The sequence below is a fragment of the Symphalangus syndactylus genome, chromosome 8, assembly GCF_028878055.3.
Source record: "Symphalangus syndactylus isolate Jambi chromosome 8, NHGRI_mSymSyn1-v2.1_pri, whole genome shotgun sequence".
Classification (NCBI taxonomy): domain Eukaryota; kingdom Metazoa; phylum Chordata; class Mammalia; order Primates; family Hylobatidae; genus Symphalangus; species Symphalangus syndactylus.
This window is the reverse complement of record NC_072430.2, coordinates 15,036,277-15,063,907: the sequence shown is the minus strand read 5'-3', so window position 1 is coordinate 15,063,907 and position 27,631 is coordinate 15,036,277. Positions and strand designations below refer to the sequence as shown.

General features: G+C 50.0%; 1 protein-coding gene across 2 annotated transcripts in view; it reads left to right on the top strand.

Moving 5' to 3' along the window:
* DYNC1H1 (dynein cytoplasmic 1 heavy chain 1) overlaps nucleotides 1-27,207 on the top strand; it is an 86,056-nt gene extending 58,849 nt beyond the window's left edge. For both annotated transcript variants that reach the window (XM_055288101.2, XM_063643821.1), the window contains exons 43-78: nucleotides 2,246-2,375; nucleotides 3,097-3,230; nucleotides 3,697-3,811; nucleotides 3,913-4,074; nucleotides 4,149-4,363; nucleotides 4,467-4,671; nucleotides 6,081-6,254; nucleotides 6,359-6,478; nucleotides 6,704-6,824; nucleotides 8,952-9,147; nucleotides 9,794-9,911; nucleotides 9,998-10,213; nucleotides 10,703-10,915; nucleotides 11,057-11,184; nucleotides 13,223-13,376; nucleotides 15,196-15,342; nucleotides 15,434-15,584; nucleotides 15,737-15,990; nucleotides 16,108-16,242; nucleotides 16,333-16,427; nucleotides 16,871-17,045; nucleotides 17,235-17,310; nucleotides 18,206-18,366; nucleotides 18,642-18,753; nucleotides 18,857-18,917; nucleotides 19,013-19,136; nucleotides 19,265-19,378; nucleotides 20,503-20,673; nucleotides 20,902-21,119; nucleotides 21,223-21,326; nucleotides 24,243-24,454; nucleotides 24,921-25,074; nucleotides 25,831-25,973; nucleotides 26,105-26,273; nucleotides 26,481-26,608; nucleotides 26,847-27,207. In XM_055288101.2, the coding sequence (XP_055144076.1) occupies nucleotides 2,246-2,375; nucleotides 3,097-3,230; nucleotides 3,697-3,811; nucleotides 3,913-4,074; nucleotides 4,149-4,363; nucleotides 4,467-4,671; nucleotides 6,081-6,254; nucleotides 6,359-6,478; nucleotides 6,704-6,824; nucleotides 8,952-9,147; nucleotides 9,794-9,911; nucleotides 9,998-10,213; nucleotides 10,703-10,915; nucleotides 11,057-11,184; nucleotides 13,223-13,376; nucleotides 15,196-15,342; nucleotides 15,434-15,584; nucleotides 15,737-15,990; nucleotides 16,108-16,242; nucleotides 16,333-16,427; nucleotides 16,871-17,045; nucleotides 17,235-17,310; nucleotides 18,206-18,366; nucleotides 18,642-18,753; nucleotides 18,857-18,917; nucleotides 19,013-19,136; nucleotides 19,265-19,378; nucleotides 20,503-20,673; nucleotides 20,902-21,119; nucleotides 21,223-21,326; nucleotides 24,243-24,454; nucleotides 24,921-25,074; nucleotides 25,831-25,973; nucleotides 26,105-26,273; nucleotides 26,481-26,608; nucleotides 26,847-26,975 (5,434 nt within the window). In that variant the 3' untranslated portion in view covers nucleotides 26,976-27,207. The remainder of the gene's footprint in view (nucleotides 1-2,245; nucleotides 2,376-3,096; nucleotides 3,231-3,696; nucleotides 3,812-3,912; nucleotides 4,075-4,148; nucleotides 4,364-4,466; nucleotides 4,672-6,080; nucleotides 6,255-6,358; nucleotides 6,479-6,703; nucleotides 6,825-8,951; nucleotides 9,148-9,793; nucleotides 9,912-9,997; nucleotides 10,214-10,702; nucleotides 10,916-11,056; nucleotides 11,185-13,222; nucleotides 13,377-15,195; nucleotides 15,343-15,433; nucleotides 15,585-15,736; nucleotides 15,991-16,107; nucleotides 16,243-16,332; nucleotides 16,428-16,870; nucleotides 17,046-17,234; nucleotides 17,311-18,205; nucleotides 18,367-18,641; nucleotides 18,754-18,856; nucleotides 18,918-19,012; nucleotides 19,137-19,264; nucleotides 19,379-20,502; nucleotides 20,674-20,901; nucleotides 21,120-21,222; nucleotides 21,327-24,242; nucleotides 24,455-24,920; nucleotides 25,075-25,830; nucleotides 25,974-26,104; nucleotides 26,274-26,480; nucleotides 26,609-26,846) is intronic.
* The last annotated feature ends 424 nt before the right edge of the window (nucleotides 27,208-27,631 follow it).

Below are 27,631 nucleotides of genomic sequence, written 5' to 3'. Positions count from 1 at the left end.
ACTTTTTTAAAAAATGTATCATAGAAGTCAAAAAACGGGGCACTTTAATAAACCTTTTAAACTGTCAGGTGGGACCACACAAGGTAGCAGCTGCCTGTGATAACCTTACCAGAGCATGGGTTCACTGCTGAGTTAAAAGGTCTCCCAACAACTGCCCATTGTGCATGCTCTGTAACCACCACCCTTCTTCCTGATTCTGTCTGTGTTCTCATCAAAGGCTTTGCAGCTGCAGCTCTGGGGCACTGGTTTTCACTTTTACCTGTTGCCCACTTGGATCAATTCTTGTAAGTTTTGAGTTTTTCTAGTTAAGTGACCAATACTTAAGGGAAAAAATTGCTAACGGATGACTGATCGGCATCAACTGTGGAAGGTTTTGTGGTTTGAATTGCAGTAAGATGACTTGGCAGATGGTTCCCTCCAGACCAAGAAATGCTTAAGTGTTTGGCAGCTGTGCCTCTGGACCAGGTGGCATCCTGCAGTTTTTCCTGTCAGTACTGTACAAGGAGTCTCAGCGTACTGCCTAGTTCTAATCACTGGCTTTCCAACCCGAGTCCTTGGCGTTCTTGGGCAACACCAGGTACATTACTGAGAGCCACTGTAAGAGATGAGCAGGCAAGGCAGAGTGCAGAGCGTGTTGGCCGTGGCAGCCCTGTTTTTATTTCTTATTGGAGTTCTGCTGCTTTTTAAACAGTCTTTCGTTATTGTTGCTACGTCAGCTACCTTCACTCTCCCCTTCTCAATTAAAAAAAAATTGGCTGGGCGTAGTGGTTCACATCTATAATCCCAGCACTTTGGGAGGTCGAGGCAGGAGGATCATTGAGCTCAGGAGTTCAAGGCCAGCCTGACCAACATAGTGAGACCCCCCCATCTCTACAAAAAAAAAAAAAAATTAGCCAGGTGTGGTGGCATGTACCTGTAGTCCCGGCTACTTGGGAGGCTGAGACAGGAAGATTGATTGAGCCTGGGAGGCTGCAGCTACAGTGAGCCATAATCGTGCCACTGCATTCCAGCCTGAGTGACAGAGCAAGACCCTGTCTCCCACAATGTAGTTTTCACAGATTTCTAATACCACAGAGAATTTTGTTTAAATTCAAATGTAGCAACAGCAGTTGTGCTTACAAATTCAGATTGGCTTCAGTAAGTATATACCTGCCTTCACTAGACCCTCACCTGGTAGCCTGCATAGGAGATCTTACAGTCAGCTTCTCAAAAGGTCCTCACACAGCAGCGCAGTCAGTCTCACCTGCTTGCCTTGTAGTAAGTCTTACACCTCTGAAACTACACGCATCACAGTTCCCATTTCTTTGAGACAGAGTCTCGCTTTGTCACCCAGGCTAGAGTGCAGTGGCATGATCTCAGCTCACTGCAACCTCCGTCTCCTGGGTTCAAAGCAATTCTTGTGCCCTAGCCCCCAGAGTAGCTGGGATTACAGACATGTGCCACCACGCCTGGCTGATTTTTATATTTTTAGTAGAGACAGGGTTTCACCACATTGGCCAGGCTAGTCTTGAACTCCTGACTTAAAGTGGTCTGCCTGCCTCTGCCCTCCCGGAGTGCTGGGATTACTGCTCGAGACCAGCATGGCGAAACCCCATCTCTACTAAAAATACAAACATTAGCTGGGCATGGTAGCACATGCCTGTAATCCCAGCTACTCAGGAGGCTGAGGCAGGAGAATCGCTTGAACTTGGGAAGCAGAGGTTGCAGTGAGCCAAGATCGCGCCACTGCACTTCAGCCTGTTGCCAGGCTGTAAGTACGTAAGTAAGAGTGAGACTCTGGGCCAGGCGGGCGGATCACGAGGTCAAGAGATTGAGACCATCCTGGCTAGCATGCTGAAACCCTGTCTCTACTAAAAATACAAAAAATTAGCCAGGCGTGGTGGCAGCTGCCTGTAGTCCCAGCTACTCGGGAGGCTGAGGCAGGAGAACGGTGTGAACCCGGGAGGCGGAGCTTGCAGTAAGCCAAGATAGCACCACTGCACCCCAGCCTTGGCGACAGAGAGAGACTCCGTCTCAAAAAAAAAAAAAAAAAAGTGAGACTCTGTGAGTAAGTAAGTAAATAAATAAAATTTCAGGTTGCCTAAGCTGTCATGAGTTCAGCTTTTAGGTTCGTCCATGCATAGTAAAGGAAGATGTGTGGTAAAGATTGACTGCATCCTCTGGAAGAGCCCACAGCACCCACAAACATGGTGCTTCTTCACCGTGCCCTCTAGTTACCCAAATGCACATGCTGCTCTCCCCACAGACTCGTAGAGGATGAGGAGAGGCGTTGGACTGATGAGAACATCGACACGGTTGCTCTGAAGCACTTCCCTAACATCGACAGAGAGAAGGCAATGAGCCGACCCATCTTGTACAGCAACTGGCTGTCTAAGGTAGCAAACTCGCATCATTTCAGACATACTTCTTTTTCTGCCATCCCTTTCTAACTCTTAATGAATTCTAACGAATTATCTTCTACTCAAAAATTACCTGGGCGTGGTGGCGCGTGCCTGTAGTCCCGGCTACTTGGGAGGCTGAGGCAGGAGAATTGCTTGAACCTGGGAGGTGGAGGTTGCAGTGAGCTGAGATCACGCCACTGCACTCCAGCCTGGTGACAGAGCGAGGCTACTCTCAAAAAAAAAAAAAAAAAAAAAACAACAGGGCAGGCCCTCACACCTGGTTCTTTTTTAGAGGGATCTTTCCTGTTCCAAATGAAATACAGAATTGGCTTGTCAGGTTGCACCAGGACAATAAGCACCTGCCACCACTGAGATTTTGATTGGGATTACATTGAACTTATGGCTGAGTTTGATGGAACTGGCATTTTTATAGTAGAGTGTTTTTCCCTCCGTGATCATGGTGTGCCTCTTCATGTATTGAGGTCGTCTTCATTGCCTTTTGGTGAAGTTCAGTTTTCTCTATAAAAGTGTTTCATGTTTTTAGATCCATTCCTAATGAATTTATATTTTTTCGCTATGTTGTAAATGATACCCTTTTTGTTGCATTTTTCAACAGTTTCTTCGTGGTATGTGGAAATACAGTTGACTTTGGTCTAATAGTTATTAACTATCTAATAGTTTCTAAGTAATTTGGGTATTACCTTTTTTTCTATAGGATTACATCCCAGTAGACCAAGAAGAGTTAAGAGATTACGTCAAAGCTAGGCTGAAGGTCTTTTATGAAGAAGAACTTGATGTTCCGCTGGTCCTGTTTAATGAAGTCCTAGACCACGTGCTGAGGATTGACAGGTAGGCTTTTTTGTTGTTACAGCCCCACCCTCGCCTAAGCTGCTCTTGAGTAAGTGCATGTGCCGGGTCACGCCAGGCCTCCTGCTGTCCTACCACCTCCCCCTCAGCCTTCTCCGCCAAGCAGCTTCCCCCTTGTCTTCTTTCTAAGTCCAGCTTAACATCATCCTCAGTTTATCCTAAGCAGAACTCCATTATTCCTCCCCCAGCACTGCATACCTGCCATGATTATGGCCCTTTGACCTTCTGCTGGAATTGCATTAGTCTCTCATGTCAGTCTAGAGGACAGGACCGTGTCTTACTGGTCTTTGCATTCCTCTTGGACTTCATAAATAACAGTTGCTCAGCAAATGTTTAATATCAAGTTCAAGTTAAAACATGTCCGAAATACTGTAGACACTAGATATGAGTCAAAAGGGGAATGAGGCATTATAAGCCTTAACATTGATCAGTTCTCATAATGTTTCAGAATATTCCGTCAACCTCAAGGCCACTTGCTTCTGATTGGTGTTAGTGGAGCAGGAAAAACTACCCTGTCTCGTTTCGTCGCCTGGATGAACGGTTTGAGTGTGTACCAGATTAAGGTGCGTCTGGTCGGTGGCCTCTTAATCCCAGCAACAGATTCTTGGTATGTGTGCAGAGCTCAGTGAGTAGGAATAGACCTAACTTGCCTCTGCTTCTGTAGGTCCATAGGAAATACACAGGGGAAGACTTTGATGAAGATCTGCGGACAGTATTGAGACGTTCTGGCTGTAAAAATGAAAAGATAGCATTTATAATGGATGAATCTAATGTATTAGATTCTGGATTCCTGGAGCGAATGAATACCCTTCTGGCCAATGGAGAGGTAATTAGGTGACGTGTTGCGTTGCATTACGTGGTACCGGGGGACCAGTAAGTCAGCACTGTGCTGTTTCCCAGGTGCCTGGTCTCTTTGAAGGAGACGAGTATGCCACCTTGATGACGCAGTGCAAAGAGGGGGCACAGAAGGAAGGCCTGATGCTGGACTCGCACGAGGAGCTCTACAAGTGGTTCACTAGCCAGGTTATCCGCAACCTCCATGTCGTGTTCACCATGAACCCGTCCTCGGAGGGACTCAAGGACCGGGCAGCCACATCACCGGCACTTTTCAACAGGTACACGGGCCTTTACTTGGCTCCGGGTCAGGAAAGTCGGTATCCTTCCAAGGGACAAAGCCTGCCCCTCATAGCTGTTCTGAAACATGGGCCTCTTTCTCAGGTGTGTGTTGAATTGGTTTGGAGACTGGTCCACCGAAGCACTGTATCAGGTTGGCAAAGAATTCACAAGTAAGATGGACCTGGAGAAGCCAAATTACATCGTACCTGATTACATGCCAGTTGTGTATGATAAACTGCCGCAGCCACCATCCCATCGGGAAGCCATTGTGAACAGCTGTGTGTTTGTTCATCAGACTCTTCACCAGGTGGGTTCAGTTTTGAGATCAACACATAAAACACAAAACTAACCATCACGCTAATATAAAACTAAATTGCTATAAAAATAGACCTTAAGGCCAGGTGCAGTGACTCACGCCTGTAATCCCAGCACTGTGGGAGGCCAAGGCAGGAGGATCACTTGAGCCCAGGAGTGCAAGACCAGCCTGGGCAACATGGCGAGAGCCCATCTCTACAAAAAAATACAAATAAAATTAGCCGGGCATGGTGGTGGGCACCTATAGTCCCGGCTACTCAGGAAGCTGATGGGGGAGGATCACTTAAGCCCAGGAGGCAGAGGTTACATTGAGCTGAGATCATGCCACTGCAATCCAGCCTGGGCAACAGAGCGAGACCCAGACTCAAAAAAACATAAATAGACCTTAGGGCACTTCATGTTTGACATTGTACTGTTACTTGTAAAGGAAATGCTTGTTTCTTACCTCTTACCTCTTTAATAACATCTCATTCTCGTCACTGGGCTGCAAATTCTGGAGTCGTCTAACACTTTAGTGCCCCCACTGACTCTGACTCTGACTCTGCCTCTGATAAAATGATCTCCTTTGCCTTTGCCTCCCACTGCTGCTGTATGTTCAGGCCCTTACTCTCTCCTCTAGACCAGGAGTCAGCACGCTTTCTCTTTAAAGAGCCAGATCGTAAATGTTTTAGCCTTTGCAGGTAGAGTAGTCTCGGGCACAGCTACTCAGTGCTGCCATTGTAAGGCAAAAGCCTCCAGAGACCATATATAAATGAATGGGTGTGGCTGTGGCCAGTAAAACCTCATTACTGAAAAATGCAAGGCTTGGCCTGCTAGCCATATTTTGCTAATCTTTGCTGTAGATTCTCTGTAATAGAAGAGCTCAGTCTACTCCTCTCTCCCAGAAGAGCTTTGTGAAATCCACTCTGAGCTTGTAGGTGTCCTGCTGCCCAGCCCCTGCAGGCCATCTCCATTGCCCTTGGAATGTCGTCCAGCCCTGGCTTCCCCTGGTAGTCTGATCATCTTGCTGTGCTTCAGAAATCAAGGGACCAGAGCAGTTTCTCACACAGGCCTGCCTTGCCCCTTTCTTGTCATTTCTTACTAATAAAAGGTGGAAGCAGGCTAGCCAACCTTTCTATAGTAACTGACATTTGTGATGCCTTTTCACATAAGTACACCTCTAAAGTTGGTGTAATCACCATCCTCAGTTTAGAGAAGTTAAAGGGCTTAGAGAAGTTTGGAAGTGTAAGGGGTATCTCGAAAGCTCTAAGTGGCTAAGCTGAGGCCCGACTCGAGTGTTCTGGCCCCAAGGGCCAGGCTCCTTCTATCATGTCACACCCATCTGCCAAGGCCAAAATTGTTTTCTGAGGTTAAGTCACAGAGTTTCCTGAAGAGTGAGAAGATGTAACTATTTTGTGAAAGGCGAATGCTCGGCTAGCAAAGCGAGGCGGCAGAACGATGGCCATCACCCCTCGCCACTACCTGGACTTCATCAATCACTACGCCAACCTGTTCCACGAGAAGCGGAGCGAGCTGGAGGAGCAGCAGATGCACTTGAACGTGGGGCTCAGGAAGATCAAAGAGACAGTCGACCAGGTGCGTCACAGGCACAGATTCCTCACGGGAGTGAGCTGCAGTGAGGACCCCTTTCTGTATGATTTCTGCATGTGTCGTCTCTGAGTGTGGGCTTTGCTCTTTAGGTAGAAGAACTGCGTCGTGACTTGAGGATAAAGAGCCAAGAGCTGGAGGTGAAGAATGCAGCAGCCAATGATAAGCTGAAAAAGATGGTGAAAGACCAGCAGGAGGCTGAAAAGAAGAAGGTATGGTGTCAGGGAATTCTGGCCTGTAAGGGCTGAGCATTTTCAGTCTCCAATGAGAGAGTAGGAAATGTGGTTCAAAATGGGTCTTAGGGTTAGAGAGAGAGAGAGAGAGAGAGTGTGTGTGTGTGTGTGTGTGTGTGTTGGCGGAGTGAAGAATGTTGTTTAGAATTTAGTCAGCAAATTAACCAATGCTTAACCCATACCTAAGCCATCCCTCCTTTCTAGGTTATGAGCCAAGAAATCCAGGAACAGCTGCATAAGCAGCAGGAGGTAATTGCGGACAAACAGATGAGTGTCAAAGAAGATCTTGATAAGGTGGAGCCTGCCGTCATTGAGGCCCAGAATGGTATGTAAAGACTGTCAGAGCTTTGATGTCTAGGAAGGGTGGTCTCCGTCAACATTACTGCGGAGTTCAGGTCGCTGAACATTGCACAACGCTTCCCTCCAAGGTTCTGGTTTCCAAAAATATAATTAGTAACCATCTGAAGCTTTTTCTGAAAGCTTGAGATTGTCTTCATCTCTCAAAGCAAAGTTCCTACAAAGCTAGATTGTGTTTACCATAGTGAAACCCCTCTCATAAAAGAAACTTCACAATATAAGCTTTATGTCAATATACATTTTTAGAGATCTGTTGATAATTACATAAGTATGCTATTTATCAATCCCTGACTTGAATTTCACCAAGAAATATAAAATATTCAGTGTAACTGTCTTGTAATTATTTCTGAGTGTTCTGGCTATGACCCAATTGCTAATTTAAGTATTGATAGCAGTCACCTACTTCTCTTTTTCCATTCCTTACATGCCTGTAAGATGCTATAGAAATAGGGCGATAACCTGCCATCCTGTTTTAATTTGCAATTTACACAGTGATTAAGACTGCTCTTAGCCAGGCGAGGTGGCTCACACTAATCCCAGCACTTTGGGAGGCCGAGGCAGGAGGATCATTTGAGGCAGGAGGACCATTTGAACTTAGGAGTTTGTGACCAGCCTGGGCAACACAGCCAGACCCCCATCTCTATTTTAAAATAAATGAATAAATGAAAACACAAGAAAAAAAGAGTGCTGTCTTCTTGCCCACTGTGTTTAACCTGCTTCAAATAACCCAATTACCTGTAGTTTTTACCTTATACAACAAGACGAATTCAAATGCACCACTCAACCTATAGATTTTCCTTCAGAGTTGGATTTGGATGATAATTTAATGTAGTTCTCACCTTCTAAATAATTATTTAAAATTGTTTTACAAAAATTTCAGCCTAGAAAACTGTTTCAGTGTATAGAAGTCATTGGCCATTGTTTTTGTTTTGCTTTGTTTGAGACAGGGTCTCACTCTGTCCCCCAGGCTGGAGTGTAGTGGTGCAACCATGGCTCACTGTAGCCTCAGCCTTCCCTGTTTCAGATGATCCTCCCACCTGGGCCTCCTGAGTAGCTGGAACTATAGGTGCGCACCACCACACCCAGCTAATTTTTATATTTTTTGTGGAATCAGGGTTTTGCCGTATTGCCCAGGCTGGTTTCAAACTCCTGGGCTCAAGCGATCTACCTGCCTCAGCCTCCAGAAGTACTAAGATGTGTGAGCCACTGTGCCTGGCAGCCATTGTTTTAGAACTGTTAACTCCGCATCTTTACTCATCCCTCTAAATTGTAATTTAAAATGTCTGTTGAAATTATATAAAATAAATGCACAATTGCACTTAAAATATTTTTTTTTAATATTTTTTAAAAATATTTTTGGCCAGGCACAGTGGCTCACGCCTGTAATCCCAACACTTTGGGAGGCAGAGGCGGGTGGATCACCTGAGGTCAGGAGTTCAAGACCAGCCTGGCCAACACGGTGAAACCCCATCTCTACTTAATACAAAAAATTGGCCAGGCACAGTGGCTCATGCCTGTAATCCCAATACTTTGGAAGGCCGAGGCGGGTGGATCACCTGAGGTCGGGAGTTCAAGACCAGCCTGACCAACATGGAGAAACCCCATATCTACTAAAAATAGAAAATTAGCCGGGCGTGGCGGTGCATACCTGTAATCCCAGCTACTCAGGAGGCTGAGGCAGGAGAATCGCTAGAACCTGGGAGGCGGAGGTTGCAGTGAGCTGAGATCGCGCCACTACACTCCAGCCTAGGCGACAGAGCTAGACTCTGTCTCAAATAAATAGTAAATTAATATATTCTTAATCTTTATGGAGATAAAGAAATTAGCACTTGTGAGACATTTTTAAAGGTAATATCCTGCTTTTTAAGGAATGCTTGCATTTTGTAAGATCTTCATAATCATTTAAGAGATGAGCTACTTACCCTATTCCAGAGGGTTTAATACAGAAAAGTCTCTCATTTCGTAGCTCTTCTGAGCAGCTAGCTGTCCTTTCTCTCATTGGAGCTGGAGCTCCTGGCTGTTTGGTACATTCTCACCATGCTTTGCTCTGTCTTCTCCCACCCATCAACCCTCATCCACTCCTGCTGCCACTCAGCTGTGAAGTCGATCAAGAAGCAGCACCTGGTGGAGGTGAGGTCCATGGCCAACCCTCCTGCTGCCGTGAAGCTGGCGCTGGAGTCCATCTGCCTGCTGCTGGGGGAAAGCACCACAGACTGGAAGCAGATCCGCTCCATCATCATGCGGGAGAACTTCATCCCCACCATCGTCAACTTCTCTGCAGAGGAGATCAGGTGAGAAAGTGGAAGTGCCAAGGTATTGCCAGAAATTGAAATCAGTTGTTCAGGCCAGGCACGGTGGCTCACGCCTCCAATCCCAGAACTTTCGGCTGTTCAGGCCAGGCACGGTGGCTCACGCCTCCAATCCCAGAACTTTCGGCTGTTCAGGCCAGGCACGGTGGCTCACGGCTCCAATCCCAGAACTTTGGGAGGCTGAGGCAGGTGAAGTGCTTGAGCCTAGGAGTTAGAGACCAACCTGGGCTACATGGCGAAACCCTGTCTCTACAAAAAAATACAAAAATGAGCTGGGTGGGGTGGCATGCACCTGTAGTCCTAGCTACTTGGGAGGCTGAGGTGGGAGGATTGCCTGAACCCAGGGTATCAAGGCTTCAGTGAACCGAGATCATGCCACCGCACTCCAGCCTGGGTGACAGAGAAAGACCTGTCTCATTAAAAAAGAAGAAAGAAAGAAATTGTTCAAGTGTAGAGCACATTTTCAGCTTTCGCCTGAGAACCAAGGGTCAGTCTAGCTCATCCCCAGTGGTCAGTCACTGGGGCAATGAGATGGGAGCTGGCCCTGGTCTCTTCCATTTTAATTTTATGAAAACTCTTCCTTGCTTTTGTCCTGCATGTGTTTAGAAATATCATTCGTCTTTTACAGTGACGCCATAAGGGAGAAGATGAAGAAAAATTACATGTCCAATCCAAGTTACAATTACGAAATTGTGAATCGGGCTTCCCTGGCTTGCGGCCCTATGGTGAAATGGGCAATTGCACAGGTGATTAACACAGCCAGGAGCTCCCGTGTGAAAGGTGACCTCTTTTCCTGTCACTTAAATAACAGTTATCAATTGGTTCTTTCCAGCTTAACTATGCAGACATGTTAAAGAGAGTGGAGCCCCTACGCAATGAGCTGCAGAAGCTGGAAGATGACGCCAAGGACAACCAGCAGAAGGCCAACGAGGTGGAGCAGATGATCCGAGACCTGGAAGCCAGCATCGCCCGCTACAAGGAGGAATACGCCGTCCTGATCTCAGAGGCCCAGGCCATCAAGGCAGACCTGGCAGCTGTCGAGGCAAAAGTAAGATTATCATCATTCATCCTCAGTCTTTCCTGCTGTGGAAGCAGAGATTAACACACTTTAACATGCGCTGCATGCACCATGCTGGCCTCAGTGAATTAGCTCTTTAACATCTGTAAGGCCCCTGAGGACTTTTTCCCTGGAAAATAATACACTGAGTATTCACTAAGTGTTGTTAATTAGGATAGATTGATACAAACTGGACACTTTACAGCCATTGAATCCCCCACCGGCAGCTCCAGACCTGTTTGCTCTGCTGCCTGAGGGCCTCGCTCGGTACCCAGCTTCGGCCTCGCTGAGATTCTGAGTCGTGTGTGGTCATTCGTTATATATCATCTGGGTCTCATCTCCTTTGGGATTGTGAACAACTTGGGCACGTTTGTAACCCACCCAAAACCCTGCATATAATGTGGATGAACCGATTTGCAGGATTCGGTATAAATCCTGAAAGGCCTGATCCCTGAGCATCTTGTTCGGTTTTCCTGTTAGGTAAACCGGAGCACTGCTCTTCTGAAGAGCTTGTCTGCTGAACGTGAACGATGGGAAAAAACAAGTGAAACTTTCAAAAACCAGATGTCCACCATTGCTGGGGACTGTCTCTTGTCAGCTGCGTTCATTGCCTACGCGGGTTACTTTGACCAGCAGATGCGTCAGAACTTGTTCACTACCTGGTCCCATCACCTACAGCAAGCCAACATCCAGGTGAGAATCACGGGGAATTCACAAAGGATGTGCGAACAGTGTGAGGCAAGCTGGTGTTTAGTGCACAGTTAGAGTCTTAACTTAAGAACAGTCCCGTCTGTGGCTTTGAAGAGGAGGAAAGGTAACGGCCTTGCCTTTCAGTTCCGTACAGATATTGCCAGGACGGAATACCTTTCCAATGCCGATGAGCGTCTTCGCTGGCAGGCCAGCTCCTTGCCTGCTGATGACCTTTGCACAGAAAATGCCATCATGCTGAAACGATTCAATAGGTATGAGCTCGGGTGCCAAGGAGAGACATGGGAGGAATGTGGGTGGTGATCTTGAATTTTTTTCAAAATACACCCTTGTTTGAAGAGAGGAATAGAAAATGGGGCGTGGGCATACAGTGCTGGCACCTTGGTGCTCCTCTGACGGTGGGGCGTGTTCTGTTCTCTTTATTGTCCAGTGTCTGGGTTATTCTGCAGTGAATGCTTCTTGTAACCTTCTAAAATTGATTGGCACGGGCCAGGCGCAGTGGATCATGTGAGGTCAGGAGTTTGAGACCAGCCTGGCCAACATAGTGAAATCCTGTGTCTACTAAAAATACAAAAAAATTAGCCAGGTGTGGTGGCATGCGCCTGTAATCCCAGCTACTCAGGAGGCTGAGGCAGGAAAATCTCTTGAACCCAGGAGGCAGAGGTTGCGGTGAGCCGAGATCACGCCACTGCACCCCAGCCTGGGCAACAGAGCAAGAATCCATCTCAAAAAAAAAAAACAAAAATAGGCTGGGCACGGTGGCTTACACCTGTAATCCCAGCACTTTGGGAGGCCGAGGTGGGCAGATCACGAAGTCAGGAGTTTGAGACCAGCCTGGCCAACATAGTGAAACCCTATATCTATTAAAAATACAAAAAATTAGCTGGGCGTGGTGGCAGGCGCCTGTAATCCTAGCTACTTAGGAGGCTGAGGCAGGAGAATCGCTTGAACCTGGGAGGCGGAGGTTGCAGCAAGCCGAGATGGTGCCACTGCACTCCAGCCTGGGTGACAGCACGAGACTCCGTCTCAAAAAAGATAAAAATAAAATGGATTGGCAGGGTTGTGTTTGGGGGTGGACGTTCAAACAGTCCTCCTCTGTTACAAGAACTGAAAATAGCTAGTTAAAGGGGAAGTGCTACCTGTTTTTCTGTTTAGGAAGGACAGAATAAGAAATGGGACGTAACTGCAGTGAAGATGGGCTAGGTGCCGAGAGGGCTCCATGTCTCACTGGGTGGTGCCAACAAGAGTATGAATCAATCAGTACAGCCTGTGCGCAGGGCTGGATTTGCCTAAATGACCCTTTGACCTAGGAGTTCCACTTCTAGGTGTTCATTCAACAGTAGCCTGGCCTAGGTACAAAATGTGTGTAGGTACCAAGTGTGTACCAGCTGAAGACTGGAGATAACTCAGATGGCCCTCCTGAGGGCCCACCACGCTGTGGTGCTGGGTAGTCTTTGCCAACACAGGACATTCGAATACAGGCTGGACAGGTGCAGAGTGGACGGTAGAGTCCTCCCCTGGGGCCACAACTCCCACACTGACACATGTGTCTGTAAATGCTTAGACCCTCTCTGTAAAGACAAATGAAAAACTGGTAAAAGCCATCACCTGGGGAAGGGACTTTGGTAACCAAAGAATAGGGTCAGAAAGGCAGAGCAGCATGGTTCTTCTCACCATATGCCCTTTTGTAGTTTGAGTTTTGTAGAAGCTTGTGTGTATATTACCAGTCGGGTTTTTTTTTAACGTTTTAACTGGCTAGACCGTAGGTAGATCACATTAGCTTATTTGTGCCCTTCTTTCCTCATTTGTAGAATGGTTTGCTAACAGTGTCAGCCTCATAGGGCTGTTATGAGGATTACATGAGGTAGTGTCTGTAATCTGACACGGTCCTTGGCAATTTAAATTCTGTTTATTAATGTTAATCCTTTGATGCTGCTACAGCATTGGTGTTGATACCTGCTGTCTAGAAGGATTGTAAACATGGAAAAGCTATTCTAACAGTGCAGGATGCTGAGAGAGGATGATTGTCCCAGAAGGAAAAAGATTTTTAACTATGGCCCTCTTGGTGTATGACTCAAGCTACCTCCTCATGCCGATAGTTCTTCAAAAGGATGAGGTGATGTTAGCATTAAGCATGTAAGCTTTATTGGTAAACCTGAAAACGTCTCCAGAAAGCACTCTGGGGTGGTGGTAACAGCCTGTCAGGGTCTCTCATCAGGGACTCAGCTAACCGTGATCCTGTGCTTTCCCCATTCGGTGTTTCAACCTTCTCTTCTGTGGCCTCATCCTCAGGTATCCGCTGATCATTGACCCCTCTGGACAGGCCACAGAATTCATTATGAACGAATATAAGGATCGTAAGATCACACGGACCAGCTTCCTGGATGATGCCTTCAGGAAGAACTTAGAGAGTGCACTGAGATTCGGTAACCCCCTTCTGGTCCAGGTTGGTGTTGGCCTTTGAATTCTTGAAACACTGCATTCAAGAGTGAATTCCTTTTGCGGGGCTGCATTTAGTTTTCAACTTTGTAAGACTTCATTTTGTATCAGAAGGATAAAGCTTTGAGGTGGTTCTATAATAGATACATTCAACAGAATCATTATTTGCATTTAAAATTCTATTCAGTGGTCAGGCGAGGTGGCTCACACCTGTAATCTCAGCACTTTGGGAGGCCGAGGCGGGTGGATCGTCTAAGGTCAGAAGTTCAAGAAAAGCCTGGCTAAACCCCGTCTCTACAAAAAATACAAAAATTAGCTGGTTGAGGTGGCTGGCACCTGTAGTCCCAGCTACGCGGGAGGCTGAGGCAGGAGAATCACTTGAACCCAGGAGGCAGAGGTTGCAGTGAGCCGAGATCATGCCACTGCACTCCAGCCTGGGAGACAGAAAGAGACTGTATCTCAAAAAACAAACAAACAAAAAAATATATATATATATTCAGTACAGCCATAAAAAGCAAGAAACAGCCAGGTGTGGTGGCTCATGCCTGTAATCCCAGCACTTTGGGAGGCCAAGGCAGGCAGATCACAAGGCCAGGAGATCAAGACCACCCTGGCCAACATGGTGAAAGCCCGTCTCTATTTAAAATACAAAAATTAGCCGGGTGTGGCAGTGCACACCTGTAGTCCCAACTACTCGGGAGGCTGAGGCAGGAAAATTGCTTGAACCTGGGAGGCAGAGGCTGCAGTGAACCGAGTTCGCACCACTGCACTCCAGCCTGGGCAACAGAGCGAGACTCTGTCTCAAAAAAAAAAAAAAAAAAGAACAAGAAAAATGTTCAAGAAACAAGAACAAGGAACATGTTCCTTTGCAGGACATGGATGGAGCTGGAGGCCATTATCCTCAGCAAACTAGTGCAGGAGCAGAAAACCAAGTACCAGATATTCTCACTTAGAAGTGGGAGCTAAATGATGAGAACACATGGACACATAGAGGGAACCACACACACTGGGACCTTTCAGAGCGTGGAGGTTTAGGCTTATAACCAGGGTGATGAAATAATTTGTACAGTAAACCCCATGACAAGTTTACCTATGTAACAAACCTGCACTTGTATTCCTGAACTTAAAAATTTGTTTTTAAATAAAGCATGTAAGGTCACTAGGAAGCATCAGGTTTGCAATGAGAATTCATTATGCAAATTGAAAAAAATTTAAGACATGAAGAAAAATGCCATTCAGAGGGTCTGTGTCAGCACTGTCCCCAGAACTTTCTGCAGGGGCAGGAATGCCTTATGGTCCACACTGTCCAGTGTGGTAGCCACTAGCCTCAGGAGGCTACTGAGCACTTCCCATGGCTAGTGTGACTAGGAACTTTTTTTTTTTTTTTTTTTTTTTTTTTTTGAGACAGAGTGTTGCTCTGTCCCCCAGTCTGAACCTCCCAGGTTCAAGCAATTCTGCCTCAGCCTCCCAGGTAGCTGGGACTACAGGCATGTGCCATACACCCCCAGCTAACTTTCGTATTTTTAGTAGAGACGGAGTTTCACCATGTTGGCCAGGCTGGTCTCGAACTCCTGACCTCAAGTGATCTGCCTGCCTCAGCCTCCCAAAGTGCTGGAATTACAGGCGTGAGCCACCATGCCTGGCTGAGTTTTTAATTTTAGTCCATTTAAATGTAAGTAGCCACACATAGCTAGTGGCCACCATACACAAGTGGCGGGTGGCTTTTGGAAAGGCATGCTTATCTAGAGTAGGACAGCAACATAGCATTTGGGTGAAGATAGAGTTAGAAAGCCCTGACCATCAAGTTCCACCTGTGTGGAATGCAGGATGTGGAAAGCTACGATCCAGTCTTGAACCCGGTGCTGAACCGTGAAGTGCGGCGAACAGGGGGGAGAGTGCTGATCACCCTCGGGGACCAGGACATAGACCTGTCGCCATCGTTTGTCATCTTCCTGTCCACCCGGGATCCAACTGTAAGGAATGGGACCCTTCCCCAGGGAAATCTGGCAGGATTTGGTTTTGAAGCTGGATTAAGACAGACTGTTCTGTTACCCATTTTGGCAGGTCGAGTTCCCACCAGATCTCTGTTCCCGGGTTACTTTTGTAAACTTCACAGTTACGCGTAGCAGTTTACAAAGCCAGTGTCTAAATGAAGTACTTAAAGCAGAAAGACCTGATGTGGACGAGAAACGATCTGATCTTCTTAAACTTCAAGGTGGGATCTGGACCTGTGGCTTTTAGATGGTTGGTGCAGGTGAAGGGGCTGAACTTTTAAGTGACTAGGATGTTCCACGTTTGTGGCAAACCCTTCTGAGAGCATACCTTTTGAAGGATTATTGCAAACTCTGGATGTTTTATTCATTTAAGGGGAATTTCAGCTCCGTTTGCGTCAGCTGGAAAAATCTCTACTACAAGCTCTGAACGAGGTGAAAGGGCGCATTTTGGATGACGACACGATCATAACCACTCTGGAGAACCTGAAGAGAGAGGCTGCGGAGGTCACCAGGAAAGTCGAGGAGACGGACATTGTCATGCAGGAGGTGGAGACCGTGTCCCAGCAGTACCTCCCGCTCTCCACCGCCTGCAGCAGCATCTACTTCACCATGGAGTCCCTCAAGCAGGTGGGTGCCTTGGCCGCACAGAGGCTGCCGGGGCCCCGCACAGTAGCTCCGTGGCCGTGCAGAAGTTCAGCGGGGTGCTGGGGGAGCTGCTCACGGCCGCCCACTGCTTCCTTTCAGATACACTTCTTGTACCAGTACTCCCTCCAGTTTTTCCTGGACATTTATCACAACGTCTTATATGAGAACCCGAACCTGAAGGGCGTCACCGACCACACACAGCGCCTGTCCATTATAACGAAGGACCTCTTCCAGGTAGAGTGAGGTCCTCAGCTGCTCCCCAGCGGGGGGAAGCAGGGTGCTGCCTCTGTTATGGAACAACATCGTCTCCTGCTCTTGTCCCAGGTGGCATTTAACCGAGTGGCTCGAGGCATGCTGCATCAGGACCACATCACCTTTGCCATGCTGCTGGCGAGAATCAAACTGAAGGGCACCGTGGGGTAAGAGCACTCACGCCCACAGGAGGATGCCATATTGCTGATGGCCCACAAGGGTTTCATGATCAGATACATGCTTTTATTTTTTCTTTTATTTTATTTTTTGAGACGATGTCTCCCTCTGTTGCCCAGGCTGGAGTGCAGTGGTGTAATCTCACCTCACTGCAACCTCCACCTCCCAGGTTCAAGTAATTCTCCTGCCTCAGTCTCCTGAGTAGCTGGGACTACAGGCACATGCCACCACGCCCAGCTAATCTTTTTTGTATTTTTAGTAGAGACAGATTTTCATCATGTTGGCAGCCCAGCCTGGTCTCAAACTCTTGACCTCAAGTGATAGAGTCACTCTGCCTGGCCTGTTTTCTCTCTTCTTTAAATCACAACTGTTATTTTAGTGACAGTGGGCATGAACGTGAGAGACCCTAGCTAACCTGTTGCACCCTTTGCAGGGAGCCCACCTACGATGCAGAATTCCAGCACTTCTTGAGAGGAAATGAGATTGTCCTGAGTGCTGGCTCCACCCCCAGGATCCAGGGCCTGACCATGGAGCAGGCAGAGGCGGTGGTGAGGCTGAGCTGCCTTCCCGCGTTTAAGGACTTGATTGCAAAGGTTCAGGCAGACGAGGTGATTGTTCTTTTGAATGTTCCCAGTGAAAAATGTTGGCCTTTTCCCAGGAAATAGAAGGAATCGCATGTTGTATAAAACCCAGAATGCTGTGTCTGTGCTCTCGCGTCAGACTCTCGCATCAGTCGTGGGTTGCTGCCCCCAGAGGCCAGCCCTGCGCCATGGGTGCTTCCACTGTTGTCTCCACAGCAATTTGGCATCTGGCTGGACAGCAGCTCCCCGGAGCAGACCGTGCCCTACCTCTGGAGTGAAGAAACACCTGCAAGTAAGCCCCGCTGTGCTTTTCTTTCTGGACCTGAATGTAAAGTTGGGTTTTGCTGCTTAAAGGGATGCTTTCAAAAAACACAAAGTTACTAGCCTGGGCAACATAGGCCCCATCTCTACAAAAAATAAAACCTTAGCCAGGCGTGGCGGTGCACACCTGTAGTCCCATCTACTTGGGAGGCTAAAGCAGGAAGGTCACTTGAGCCTGGGAGGTCGAGGTTGCGTGAGCTGTGATCGCGCCACTGCACTCCAGCCTGGGCAGCAGACAGAGACCTGTCTCTGAATGAATGGTCACTGATTCCCAAGATAAATATTTCAGTGTTAAAACTTTTTAAGGAAACCACTTAAGGAGATCGCTTCTAGATAGGTGTTGGCTTAGAAGTAAATCAGAAATTTCCAATTCCTATTCATCTCATGCTTAAAGACCACAAGAGAACTAGATGGGGAGCTCCTGCCCAATGGTAAGGAGTTAACTGGCTATATTCATGCTGCAGACAGGAATGGAATGCCATCAGCCATTCTTTAGTGTGTGAGGCCAGACCCTGGGCTAGCCAGGCTGAGAGGAAGTGTCAGACTGTGGAGGGCAGAGCTTGGAGCCCCCTTCCTGAGTACCTTCAGGTGTTCTCAGGAAGTGAGCAGGTATTAGTGTAGTAATTTAAAAATCAGCAAACGGCACCTTGTCCTACGGATACATCCAGGTAGTAAGGTGTTCTCACAGGCGTGTCCAGAGGGCTCACGGAAGGCACAGGAGATGTGGCTGAATTTCCAGATTTGAGCTGATCCTGAAATGCTGAGCGTTTGCTGAGTGGGTGCTTTGGGAAGAACAGTCCAGGCAGGGGAGGACGTCTCCAAGTGCATGCTTCCACCCAGCACCCACCCCTCTGTACCTGTTTCAGCACCCATTGGCCAGGCCATCCACCGCCTGCTCCTGATCCAGGCTTTCCGGCCCGATCGCCTGTTGGCCATGGCCCACATGTTTGTTTCAACAAACCTTGGGGAGTCTTTCATGTCCATCATGGAGCAGCCGCTCGACCTGACCCACATTGTGGGCACAGAGGTAATGTCCTGGTACAGCCCGGGCTTCCCAAGAGACTCCATGCCCACCTCCCCAGCCACAGCTGGCAGCAGCCCTGACATCTGCTCTCAGCCCGGGCTACAGTCTCCTCCTAAGACCAGGAACTCGCTGCAGATTCTCAGCTACTGGCTGCATGGTGCCCACACCTCTGGGCCCAGAAAGAACATCTCAGGCCCCTCACTCAGGGCTCTCCTTTCCCTTGACAGGTGCACACTATTTGCTGGCACCGCAATAACTTCTGCCTTCTTTGTTTGCAGGTGAAGCCCAACACTCCTGTCTTAATGTGCTCTGTGCCTGGTTACGATGCCAGTGGGCATGTCGAGGACCTTGCAGCCGAGCAGAACACGCAGATCACTTCAATTGCAATCGGTAAGGATGCTTGATGGGCTTCATGGGCTGGAGCCCTGCAGGATTCGTGGTGGGCATTGATGTCAGAGGCTGCCGCTGCTAACACTAAGTTTCCCTGCGCCAGGCTCTGCAGAAGGCTTTAACCAAGCAGATAAGGCAATAAACACCGCTGTGAAGTCGGGCAGGTAGGCCTGTTCGCTTTGGCTGAAGAAAGCCTTAGTCCCCAGGCATTCAGGCAGGCAGCCTGGCATGCTGTGTGACTCTCACTTTGTGTGTGTAGGTGGGTGATGCTGAAGAATGTGCATCTGGCCCCAGGGTGGCTGATGCAGCTGGAGAAGAAGTTGCATTCCCTACAGCCGCATGCCTGCTTCCGACTCTTCCTTACCATGGAGATAAACCCCAAGGTGGGTGGTTGAAGGAGTGGAGACGTTGCAGGCTGGCCTGGCACTGTCCTGTCGGCACGTGTGTGGTGGAATTGAACAGGCGCCCGCATCCACACCCGAGCCATAACGGGAATGGCGCTCTCCCTTAGGTGCCTGTGAATCTGCTCCGTGCGGGTCGCATCTTTGTGTTTGAGCCACCACCAGGGGTGAAGGCCAACATGCTGAGGACGTTCAGCAGCATTCCCGTCTCACGGATATGCAAGGTAAGGACCTTGTCCTCCTGGTATGCTTTCGCCATAGAAGCCAAAGCCCAGTCCCATCACCAAATGCAGAAGTGGGTCCCTGGGTCCCCCAGAAGTGCCATGTGGTGAACTGCACAGCTGCTTTTGCTTTTCAGCTGTAGGTAAAATTTCCTTCCATGGCCGGGCACCATGGCTCACACTGGTAATCCTAGCACTTTGGAAGGTCGAGGTGGGAGGATCACTTGAGCCCAGGAGTTCAAGACTGTCTGGGCAGGCCAGGTGTGGTGGCTCACTCCTGTAATCCCTGCACTTTGGGAGGCCGAGGTGGGCAGACTGCTTGGGGTCAGGAGTTCGAGACCAGCATGGCCAACATGGTGAAACTCCGTCTCTACTAAAAATATAAAAAATTAGCCAGGTGTGGTGGTGGGTGCCTGTAATCCCAGCTACTGGGGAGACTGAGGCAGGAGAATCGCTTGAACCCAGGAGGCAGAGGTTGGCAGTGAGCTGACATCACATCACTGCACTCCAGCCTGGGCAAAAGAGCAAGACACCGTCTCAAAAAAAAAAAAAAAAAAAACTGAGCAACGTAGTGAGATCTTGTCTCTCTATAAAATTCTTTCCCTGTGAGCAGGTTGAAAAATAAAAGCCATGTTTGATTATGGGGTGTGATTAGGTCCCAGAGGAGCAGAGATGCCCACGGAGAAGCTGGAACTCAGAGTTGTGTCCCCAGGTGGCAGGCAATCTCCTCTCCCCCAGCACAGGCCCCTGAGACCAAGCAGCGCCCTCCCAGGCGCCAAGTGAAGACCGAAACTCTTGGGCGAGAGGAGGGGGATTGTGGCAGGGGTTTCGTTCTGTCAATTCTGTTCTATTTTGTGCCACATCCACCTTTTCTGACATTCTTAGAAACTCTGTCTTCTCTAGATTTCTTACTAGCTGAATAAATTCTCTGATGGTCTCATTGGATGACGCGTCTATTAATAGAAAAGTTGGCATACTTTTCTCCTAGCAACAGTCCTCGCGTGAATCTGCGGCCATCGTCACGATGTGGAGAGCTCTTTGTAAAGCTTTGGCTGACCTGGCATCTGCACTGTTCTTGGCAAGTGCTGTTTCCTAATGACTCTGTGCTTGGTCACTTTCCTCACCAGTCTCCCAACGAGCGTGCCCGCTTGTACTTCCTGCTGGCCTGGTTCCATGCGATCATCCAAGAACGCTTACGATACGCACCACTGGGGTGGTCAAAGAAGTATGAATTTGGAGAGTCTGACCTGCGGTCAGCTTGCGATACAGTGGACACGTGGCTGGATGACACGGCCAAGGCAAGTGTGGGCCATGCCAGGACAGGCAGTGGATGTGTACCTGGGAAGGATGCCGCAGGGCGTGGTGCTGAGAGGCCAGGCTCAGCATGGAAGAGCAAGCTGACCCCTCGTGACCACCAAAGCCTAGCTGGCCGTGGGGAGTGAGGAGGAAAGCTGTGCCCCGCGAAAGGAAGCCCCGGGCCTGCCCGCCTCCAACCACACACACGAACCCTGCTTTTCCTCCCCCAGGGCAGGCAGAACATCTCACCGGATAAGATCCCGTGGTCTGCACTAAAGACCTTAATGGCCCAGTCCATTTATGGTGGGCGCGTGGACAACGAGTTTGACCAGCGTCTGCTCAACACCTTCCTGGAGCGCCTGTTCACAACCAGGAGTTTCGACAGTGAGTTTAAGCTGGCGTGCAAGGTCGACGGGCATAAAGACATTCAAATGCCAGATGGCATCAGGTATGCTGCTGCCTGCTGGAATGGAGACAGTAGTGACGTCAGAGCATCTGGTGTCACTCAGAGGTGACCACTGACATCATTTCCAAATGCACTGGTTTTCTAGGCGAGAGGAGTTTGTGCAGTGGGTGGAGTTGCTCCCCGACACCCAGACGCCCTCCTGGCTGGGCCTGCCCAACAACGCCGAGAGAGTCCTCCTTACCACACAGGGTAGGCGACGAGGGTCCTCCCCACACGCAGGGTGGGTGGCGAGGGTCCTGCTCACACGTGGGGTCGGTGGCGACAGTCCTCACGTGCAGGGTGAGTGTGCTCTGCTGTCCCAGGGCCCTCCCTGGTTATGCTGGGTGTGGCTGTCAGCCTCGGCCTTCCTGCCAATCTCCAGGTGCTCCTAGCTCCACTCCGAGGGGAGGCAGAGGAAGGAACTGGCTCTAACAGGGATCTTTTCTGTAGCATCAACTCAGTTCTAGAGAAAAGGCTTGATATTTATGTAAATGAGCCTAGAAATAACATTTAGATTTTCACCTCATATTGAAAAGGAGTTACTGGCTGGGCACACTGGCTCACACCTGTAATCCCAGCACTTTGGGAGGCCGAGGCGGGCAGATCACTCGAGGTTAGGAGTTCCAGACCAGCCTGGTCAACATGGCAAAACCCAGTCTCTACTAAAAATACAAAAATTAGGTGGGCATGGTGGCAGGCACCTGTAATCCCAGCTACTCAGGAGGCTAAGGCAGGAGAATCATTTGAACCCGGGAGGTGGAGGCTGCAGTGAGCCGAGATCGCATCACTCTACTCTAGCCTGAGCAACAGAGCGATACTCTGTCTCAAAAAAAAAAAAAAAAAAAAGCCGGGTGCAGTGGCTCATGCCTATAATCTCAGCACTTTGGGAGGCCGAGGTGGATGGATCACCAGAGGTCAGGAGTTCGAGACCAGCCTGGCCAACATGGTGAAATCCCATCTCTACAAAAAATACAAAAATTAGCCAGGTGTGGTGGTGGTTGCCTGTAATCCCAGCTACTCGGGAGGCTGAGGCAGGAGAATCTCTTGAACCTGGGAGGCGGAGGTTTCAGTGAGCTGAGAACACGCCATTGCACTCCAGCTTGGGCAACAGAGCAAGACTGTCTCAAAAAATAAAAAGAAAATCAGTTCCTTTTTTCTTCTTCAAGAGTTGAAAAGTACCTGATATTAAGTGATTTTTTAAAACCATTCATCTTGCCTAGAATTTTTTAGCAGCCTTTTTTTCCTTTTCACTTACAAGATGTTTTTTTAAGACTTCAAGTGCTGTGAGCCAGAAGGGAGCTAAGAAATTCTCTAACCCAGTGTCTCTCACAGTGTGGCTCCCAAACCAGCAGCAGCAGCCTCCCCAGAACTTCTTAGAAATGCAGGTTCCCAGCCGGGCACAGTGGCTCACACCTGTAATCCCAGCACTTTGGGAGGCCAAGGCAGGCATATCACGAGGTCAGGAGATAGAGATCATCCTGGCTAACATGGTGAAACCCCATCTCTACTAAAAATACAAAAAAAAATTAGCTGGGCGTGGTGGCGGGCGCCTGTAGTCCCAGCTACTCGGGAGGCTGGGGCAGGAGAATGGCGTGAACCCGGGAGGCGGAGCTTGCAGTGAGCCGAGATCATGCCACTGCACTCCAGCCTGGGCGGCAGAGCAAGACTTTGTCTCAAAAAAAAAAAAAAGAAAGAAATGCAGGTTCCTAGGCCCTGCCCAGACGCACTCTTATCAGGAATGGGGACGGGCCCAGCAAGTGGCCTTCACAAAGCCTCCAAGCACTACGCGTGGGGTTGACAGCAGCTGGTCAAATCTCAACTTTTTGTTATGGGAAAAAGTCACGAAAAGCTAAGAAGACAAGGGCGTTGCTGAAGCTAATAGCTGGTTAACAGAACAGAATCAGGAGGGAAAGCCAGGCGAGCTGGGTGGGTCTGGAGGGAAAGCCAGGTGAGCTGGGGGAGGCCAGAGCACACTGCAGGCACTACAAGACTCGGGGTAATCCCAGCCACATGGTGGCAGTCACAGGCCAAGGGACACTGTGGTGACCAGTTTTCTGAGTTAAGAGGGCAGGTGGCACCCCCTCCTGGAGCCCCTTTCGAGCACGCACTCATTCATGGTCGGGCTCAAAGTGGGCTGGGGCTTGGCCCAGGTCTCACAGTGAACCCAAACCCAGGGTCCTGAAGAGCCTTCCTTGAGTCTTTGGACTCAGGCTGCTAATTCCGTTTTTTTGTTTTAATTTGAGACTGAGTCTTGCTCTGTCACTTAGACTGGAGTGCAATGGTGCAATCAGAGCTCACTGCAGCCTCAGCTTTCTGGGCTCCAGCAATCCCCGCACCTCAGCCTCCCAAGTAGCTGGGACCACAGGTGCCACCACCACATCTGCCTTTCTAATTTTTTGTAGAGATGAGGGTCTTACTCTGTTGCCCAGGCTAGTCTTGAACCCCTGAGCTCTAGAGATGCTCCCAATTCAGCCTCCCACAGTGCTGGGACTGTGGGCGTGAGCGCCTGTGTCTGTCTTGCTGGTGCTGGGACTGTGGGCGTGAGCCACTGTGGCTGTCTTGCTGGGTCAGCTTTAATAGTCATGTACTTGACCTGGTAACAATTCTTCTTCTGTATTTGTCTCCTTAGCTTTCTGGTCAGGCCATTGTCTGTGCTTTAAAAACATATATGACTGGCCAGGTGTGGTGGCTCATGCCTGTAATCCCAGCACTTTGGGAGGCCGAGGCGAGCAGATCACCTGAGGTCAGGAGTTCAAGACCAGCCTGGCCAGCATGGTGAAACCCCGTCTCCACTAAAAATACAAGAAAAAATTACCCAGGCGCGGTGCCGCATGCCTGTGATCCCAGCTACTTGGGAGCCTGAGTCAGGAGAATCGCTTGAACCCAGGAGGCAGAGGTTGCAGTGAGCCAAGGTCACGCCACTGCACTCCAGTCTGGGTGACAGAGTGAGACTCCGTCTCAAAAAAAAAAGTATACACACACACACACGGCTGAGCACCTTCCAAATTGCTGCAGTTCCCAGTGTGGACTCACCATGTGGCCTTTACATTCAAGTCCCTTTTCCCTCTGTGATTTCTTGCCCGTCCCCTCCCTCCCTCCTGCTGCAACTGTGGGACTGTGGCCCAGGTGTGGACATGATCAGTAAGATGCTGAAGATGCAGATGTTGGAGGACGAGGACGACCTGGCCTACGCAGAGACCGAGAAGAAGACGAGGACAGACTCCACGTCCGACGGGCGCCCCGCCTGGATGCGGACGCTGCACACCACCGCGTCCAACTGGCTCCACCTCATCCCCCAGACGCTGAGCCACCTCAAGCGCACCGTGGAGAATATCAAGGTAGCTGGGAGGGTGGTGGGCCGGCCAGGTCTCAAGGTCCCACGTGCTGGGGATGGTCATGGACCATTGTTCCGTGGACCATTGGTTCCATCGTGCCGGACGGAACGTGCTCACACCAGTGTCACCTCAGGGCAGGTGTCCAGCTGAGCCCAGGCATTGGGCAAGATGAGTTGGCCCTTTTGAGATGGACTGAAAACACTCCAGAAGATTGTGAGATAGGCAGACAGCTTCCACAGCGAGCAGCCGCAGCCCTTCCTCCCTAGAGAGCCCGAGAGCTGCGACTCAGGCAGGGGCCTCGGCCTCACACAAGCTCGGTTCCAAGTCTCGCTCTGCCAAAGCTGTCCGTGACCCTGGACAGGTCGGAAGCCCTGGGGCTCTGCCCGGAGGCCGAGTTACTTCTGTTTGGCCTTTCCGCTGGAGAAAGGGCCTCTTCCTAACTTCTCTTCACCCTTTTGGACGATCTTAGGATCCTTTGTTCAGGTTCTTTGAGAGAGAAGTGAAAATGGGCGCGAAGCTGCTTCAGGACGTTCGCCAGGACCTTGCGGATGTCGTCCAGGTGTGCGAAGGAAAGAAGAAGCAGACCAACTACTTGCGCACGCTGATCAACGAGCTGGTGAAAGGTGCGTGAGAGGCCGAACTCGTGGTGTGGCCTCCGGCAGGGCACCTTGGCCTGGGGCCACGACCCAGCCCAGCCACGCAGCACCACGTGCGGACAGCCAGGCCTGCGGGGGCCTCCCTCCGAGAGCAGCTCTGTGCTCTTACCCTCGAGGTGGGTGGGGGGAGGGGAGGGGCTTAGAAATGCTGAAGAATTTGTTTTTCTTCTGTGCTGGTTCACTGAATGTTGACCAAAATCTTTACACAACTTCTACAGTTTTTTAGGGGTCTTCCAAGAGAGTGAATGGGGAATGTGGTGGTCCAGGACGGTGACAGACGATAGTAGGTTACGGCCTGTGAAGAATAGGTGTCCCCCAGGACAGTGGAAAAGCAGGGGCAGGCGGGCATGGGGGGCTCATCCAAAGTTGTGGGGAGCCCCCAGCATCCTCCTATTTGCCCCAAAAGCCCTAATCGCCAGGAACATTGAGCCACTTGTGTGACATGAGTTTCTAGCCGTGGTTTTACTTGGACGTGATTATGGTCCTCCAGAAAGACACACCTGGACTAACTTGACCCTAGAAACTGCACGGTTCTGAGGCGCTCTGGAGCAGCCTGAGCTAGAGCAGATGTGGTGAGGGCGGCGCCAGGGGCATAAAGCACAGCCTGGGAAAGGCAGTAGGTGGAGCTGCCAGGTGCCCGTGTGGGCAGCCAGGATGCTGAAGCATCTGTGCTGGGGGAGTTGTGAGAGCTGATGCCCTGGGCTCTGTGTGCCTCGGCTGCAGGGATCTTGCCTCGGAGCTGGTCCCACTACACGGTGCCTGCCGGCATGACTGTCATCCAGTGGGTGTCCGACTTCAGCGAGAGGATCAAACAGCTGCAGAACATCTCACTGGCGGCTGCGTCTGGTGGCGCCAAGGAGCTAAAGGTGAAGGCGCTCCTGACAAGTCTGGGGTTGTCAGCAGCTGTCCTGGGCTGGGGTGGGAATGGCTCTGGGAACACACACAGGGCCCAGGTCTGACCTGAACTCCTTCCCCTGGGGGCTGCTGCTTTCCACAGAACATCCACGTGTGCCTGGGTGGCCTGTTCGTGCCTGAGGCGTACATCACTGCCACCAGGCAGTACGTGGCCCAGGCCAACAGCTGGTCCCTGGAGGAGCTCTGCCTGGAAGTCAACGTCACCACCTCACAGGGCGCCACCCTTGACGCTTGCAGCTTTGGAGTCACGGGTAAGTGGAGTCTCACAGAAAATACTGGCTCTTCTCTGCAGGTGACCTCAGTGGCCTGAGACCATTGTTCCCAGATACATGCACTTAAGGTGACCGGCTGGTGGTCGGGTGGAGCCGCCGTGTTTGTCAGCCTCTGGGCGCCCTGTGACCGGCGTTTGTGTGGCTGTTGTGTTCACCTCAGCCTGGGTTTTGGCTTCCGCCTCACAGGTTTGAAACTTCAAGGGGCCACGTGCAACAACAACAAGCTGTCACTGTCCAACGCCATCTCAACCGCCCTTCCCCTGACGCAGCTGCGCTGGGTCAAGCAGACGAACACCGAGAAGAAGGCCAGTGTGGTAAGGAGGCGCTGCCTTTCCCGAGCGTTCTGCAGGGCCCCTGCGGTAACAAGGGCAGAGGCGGCTCCTCTTCTGTGCCTGGGTTCCACTTGGAACGGGAAATGAGGTTCACAGAGGAAACCCCTTTCGCACCTGTCCAAACCTCTCCTTGCCAGGGCCCCATCAGCTGTCCCAGGCAGTCTTCCAGTTTCTTACTTTTCCCTTAAGCCACCGGTAAACCCTTCTGCTTCTCCTGCAGGTGACCTTACCTGTCTACCTGAACTTCACCCGTGCAGACCTTATCTTCACCGTCGACTTCGAAATTGCTACAAAGGAGGACCCTCGCAGCTTCTACGAGCGGGGCGTCGCGGTCTTGTGCACAGAGTAGAATTAAACTTTTCTAGCTGCCCCTTTCTGTAATAGCGAAAGTTGGTATTTAACATTTATTCATTTTTAAAATGTTTGGAAGGTCTGAGCTTGTGAAAAGTGGTTGGTTTGAGGCTGGAGGAAGCTGAATGGAATCTGACGGTTGGGAGTGGTGGAAATTGGAAGGATACCAGGAGGCATTTGGGAGGGCCAGTGGCGTGGCTCCTTTGAGGAAATAAAACACTAAAGCATGAGTTGGCCCTGCCTCTTCTGTCTCCGCTTTTGTCCCAGGGCACAGAGCCTTGCCTTCTATGCAGCCCCGGGAGGGCAGCCCATGGCAGCCACGCCCCTCCCCGCCTCGCTTTCATCACGAGTTCGCTCCATGAACTCCAGAGCGGCCACAGCACTCATGAAGGAAGACCTTGGGGCCCCTTCACAGACACAGCCAGATGTGGCTCTGAAAGCCCTGGGGCCCGGGCACAGTGGTTCACACCTTTAATCTCAGCACTTTGGGAGTCAGTCTGGGAGTTAAAGACCAGCCTTGGCAACATAGTGAGACCCCATCTCTACAAGAAATTAAACCAGGTGTGGTGCGTGCCTGTAGTCCCAGCCACTTGAAGGATGAGGTGGGAGGATCGCCCAAGCCCAAGAGGTCGAGGCTGCAGTGAGCTGTGATCT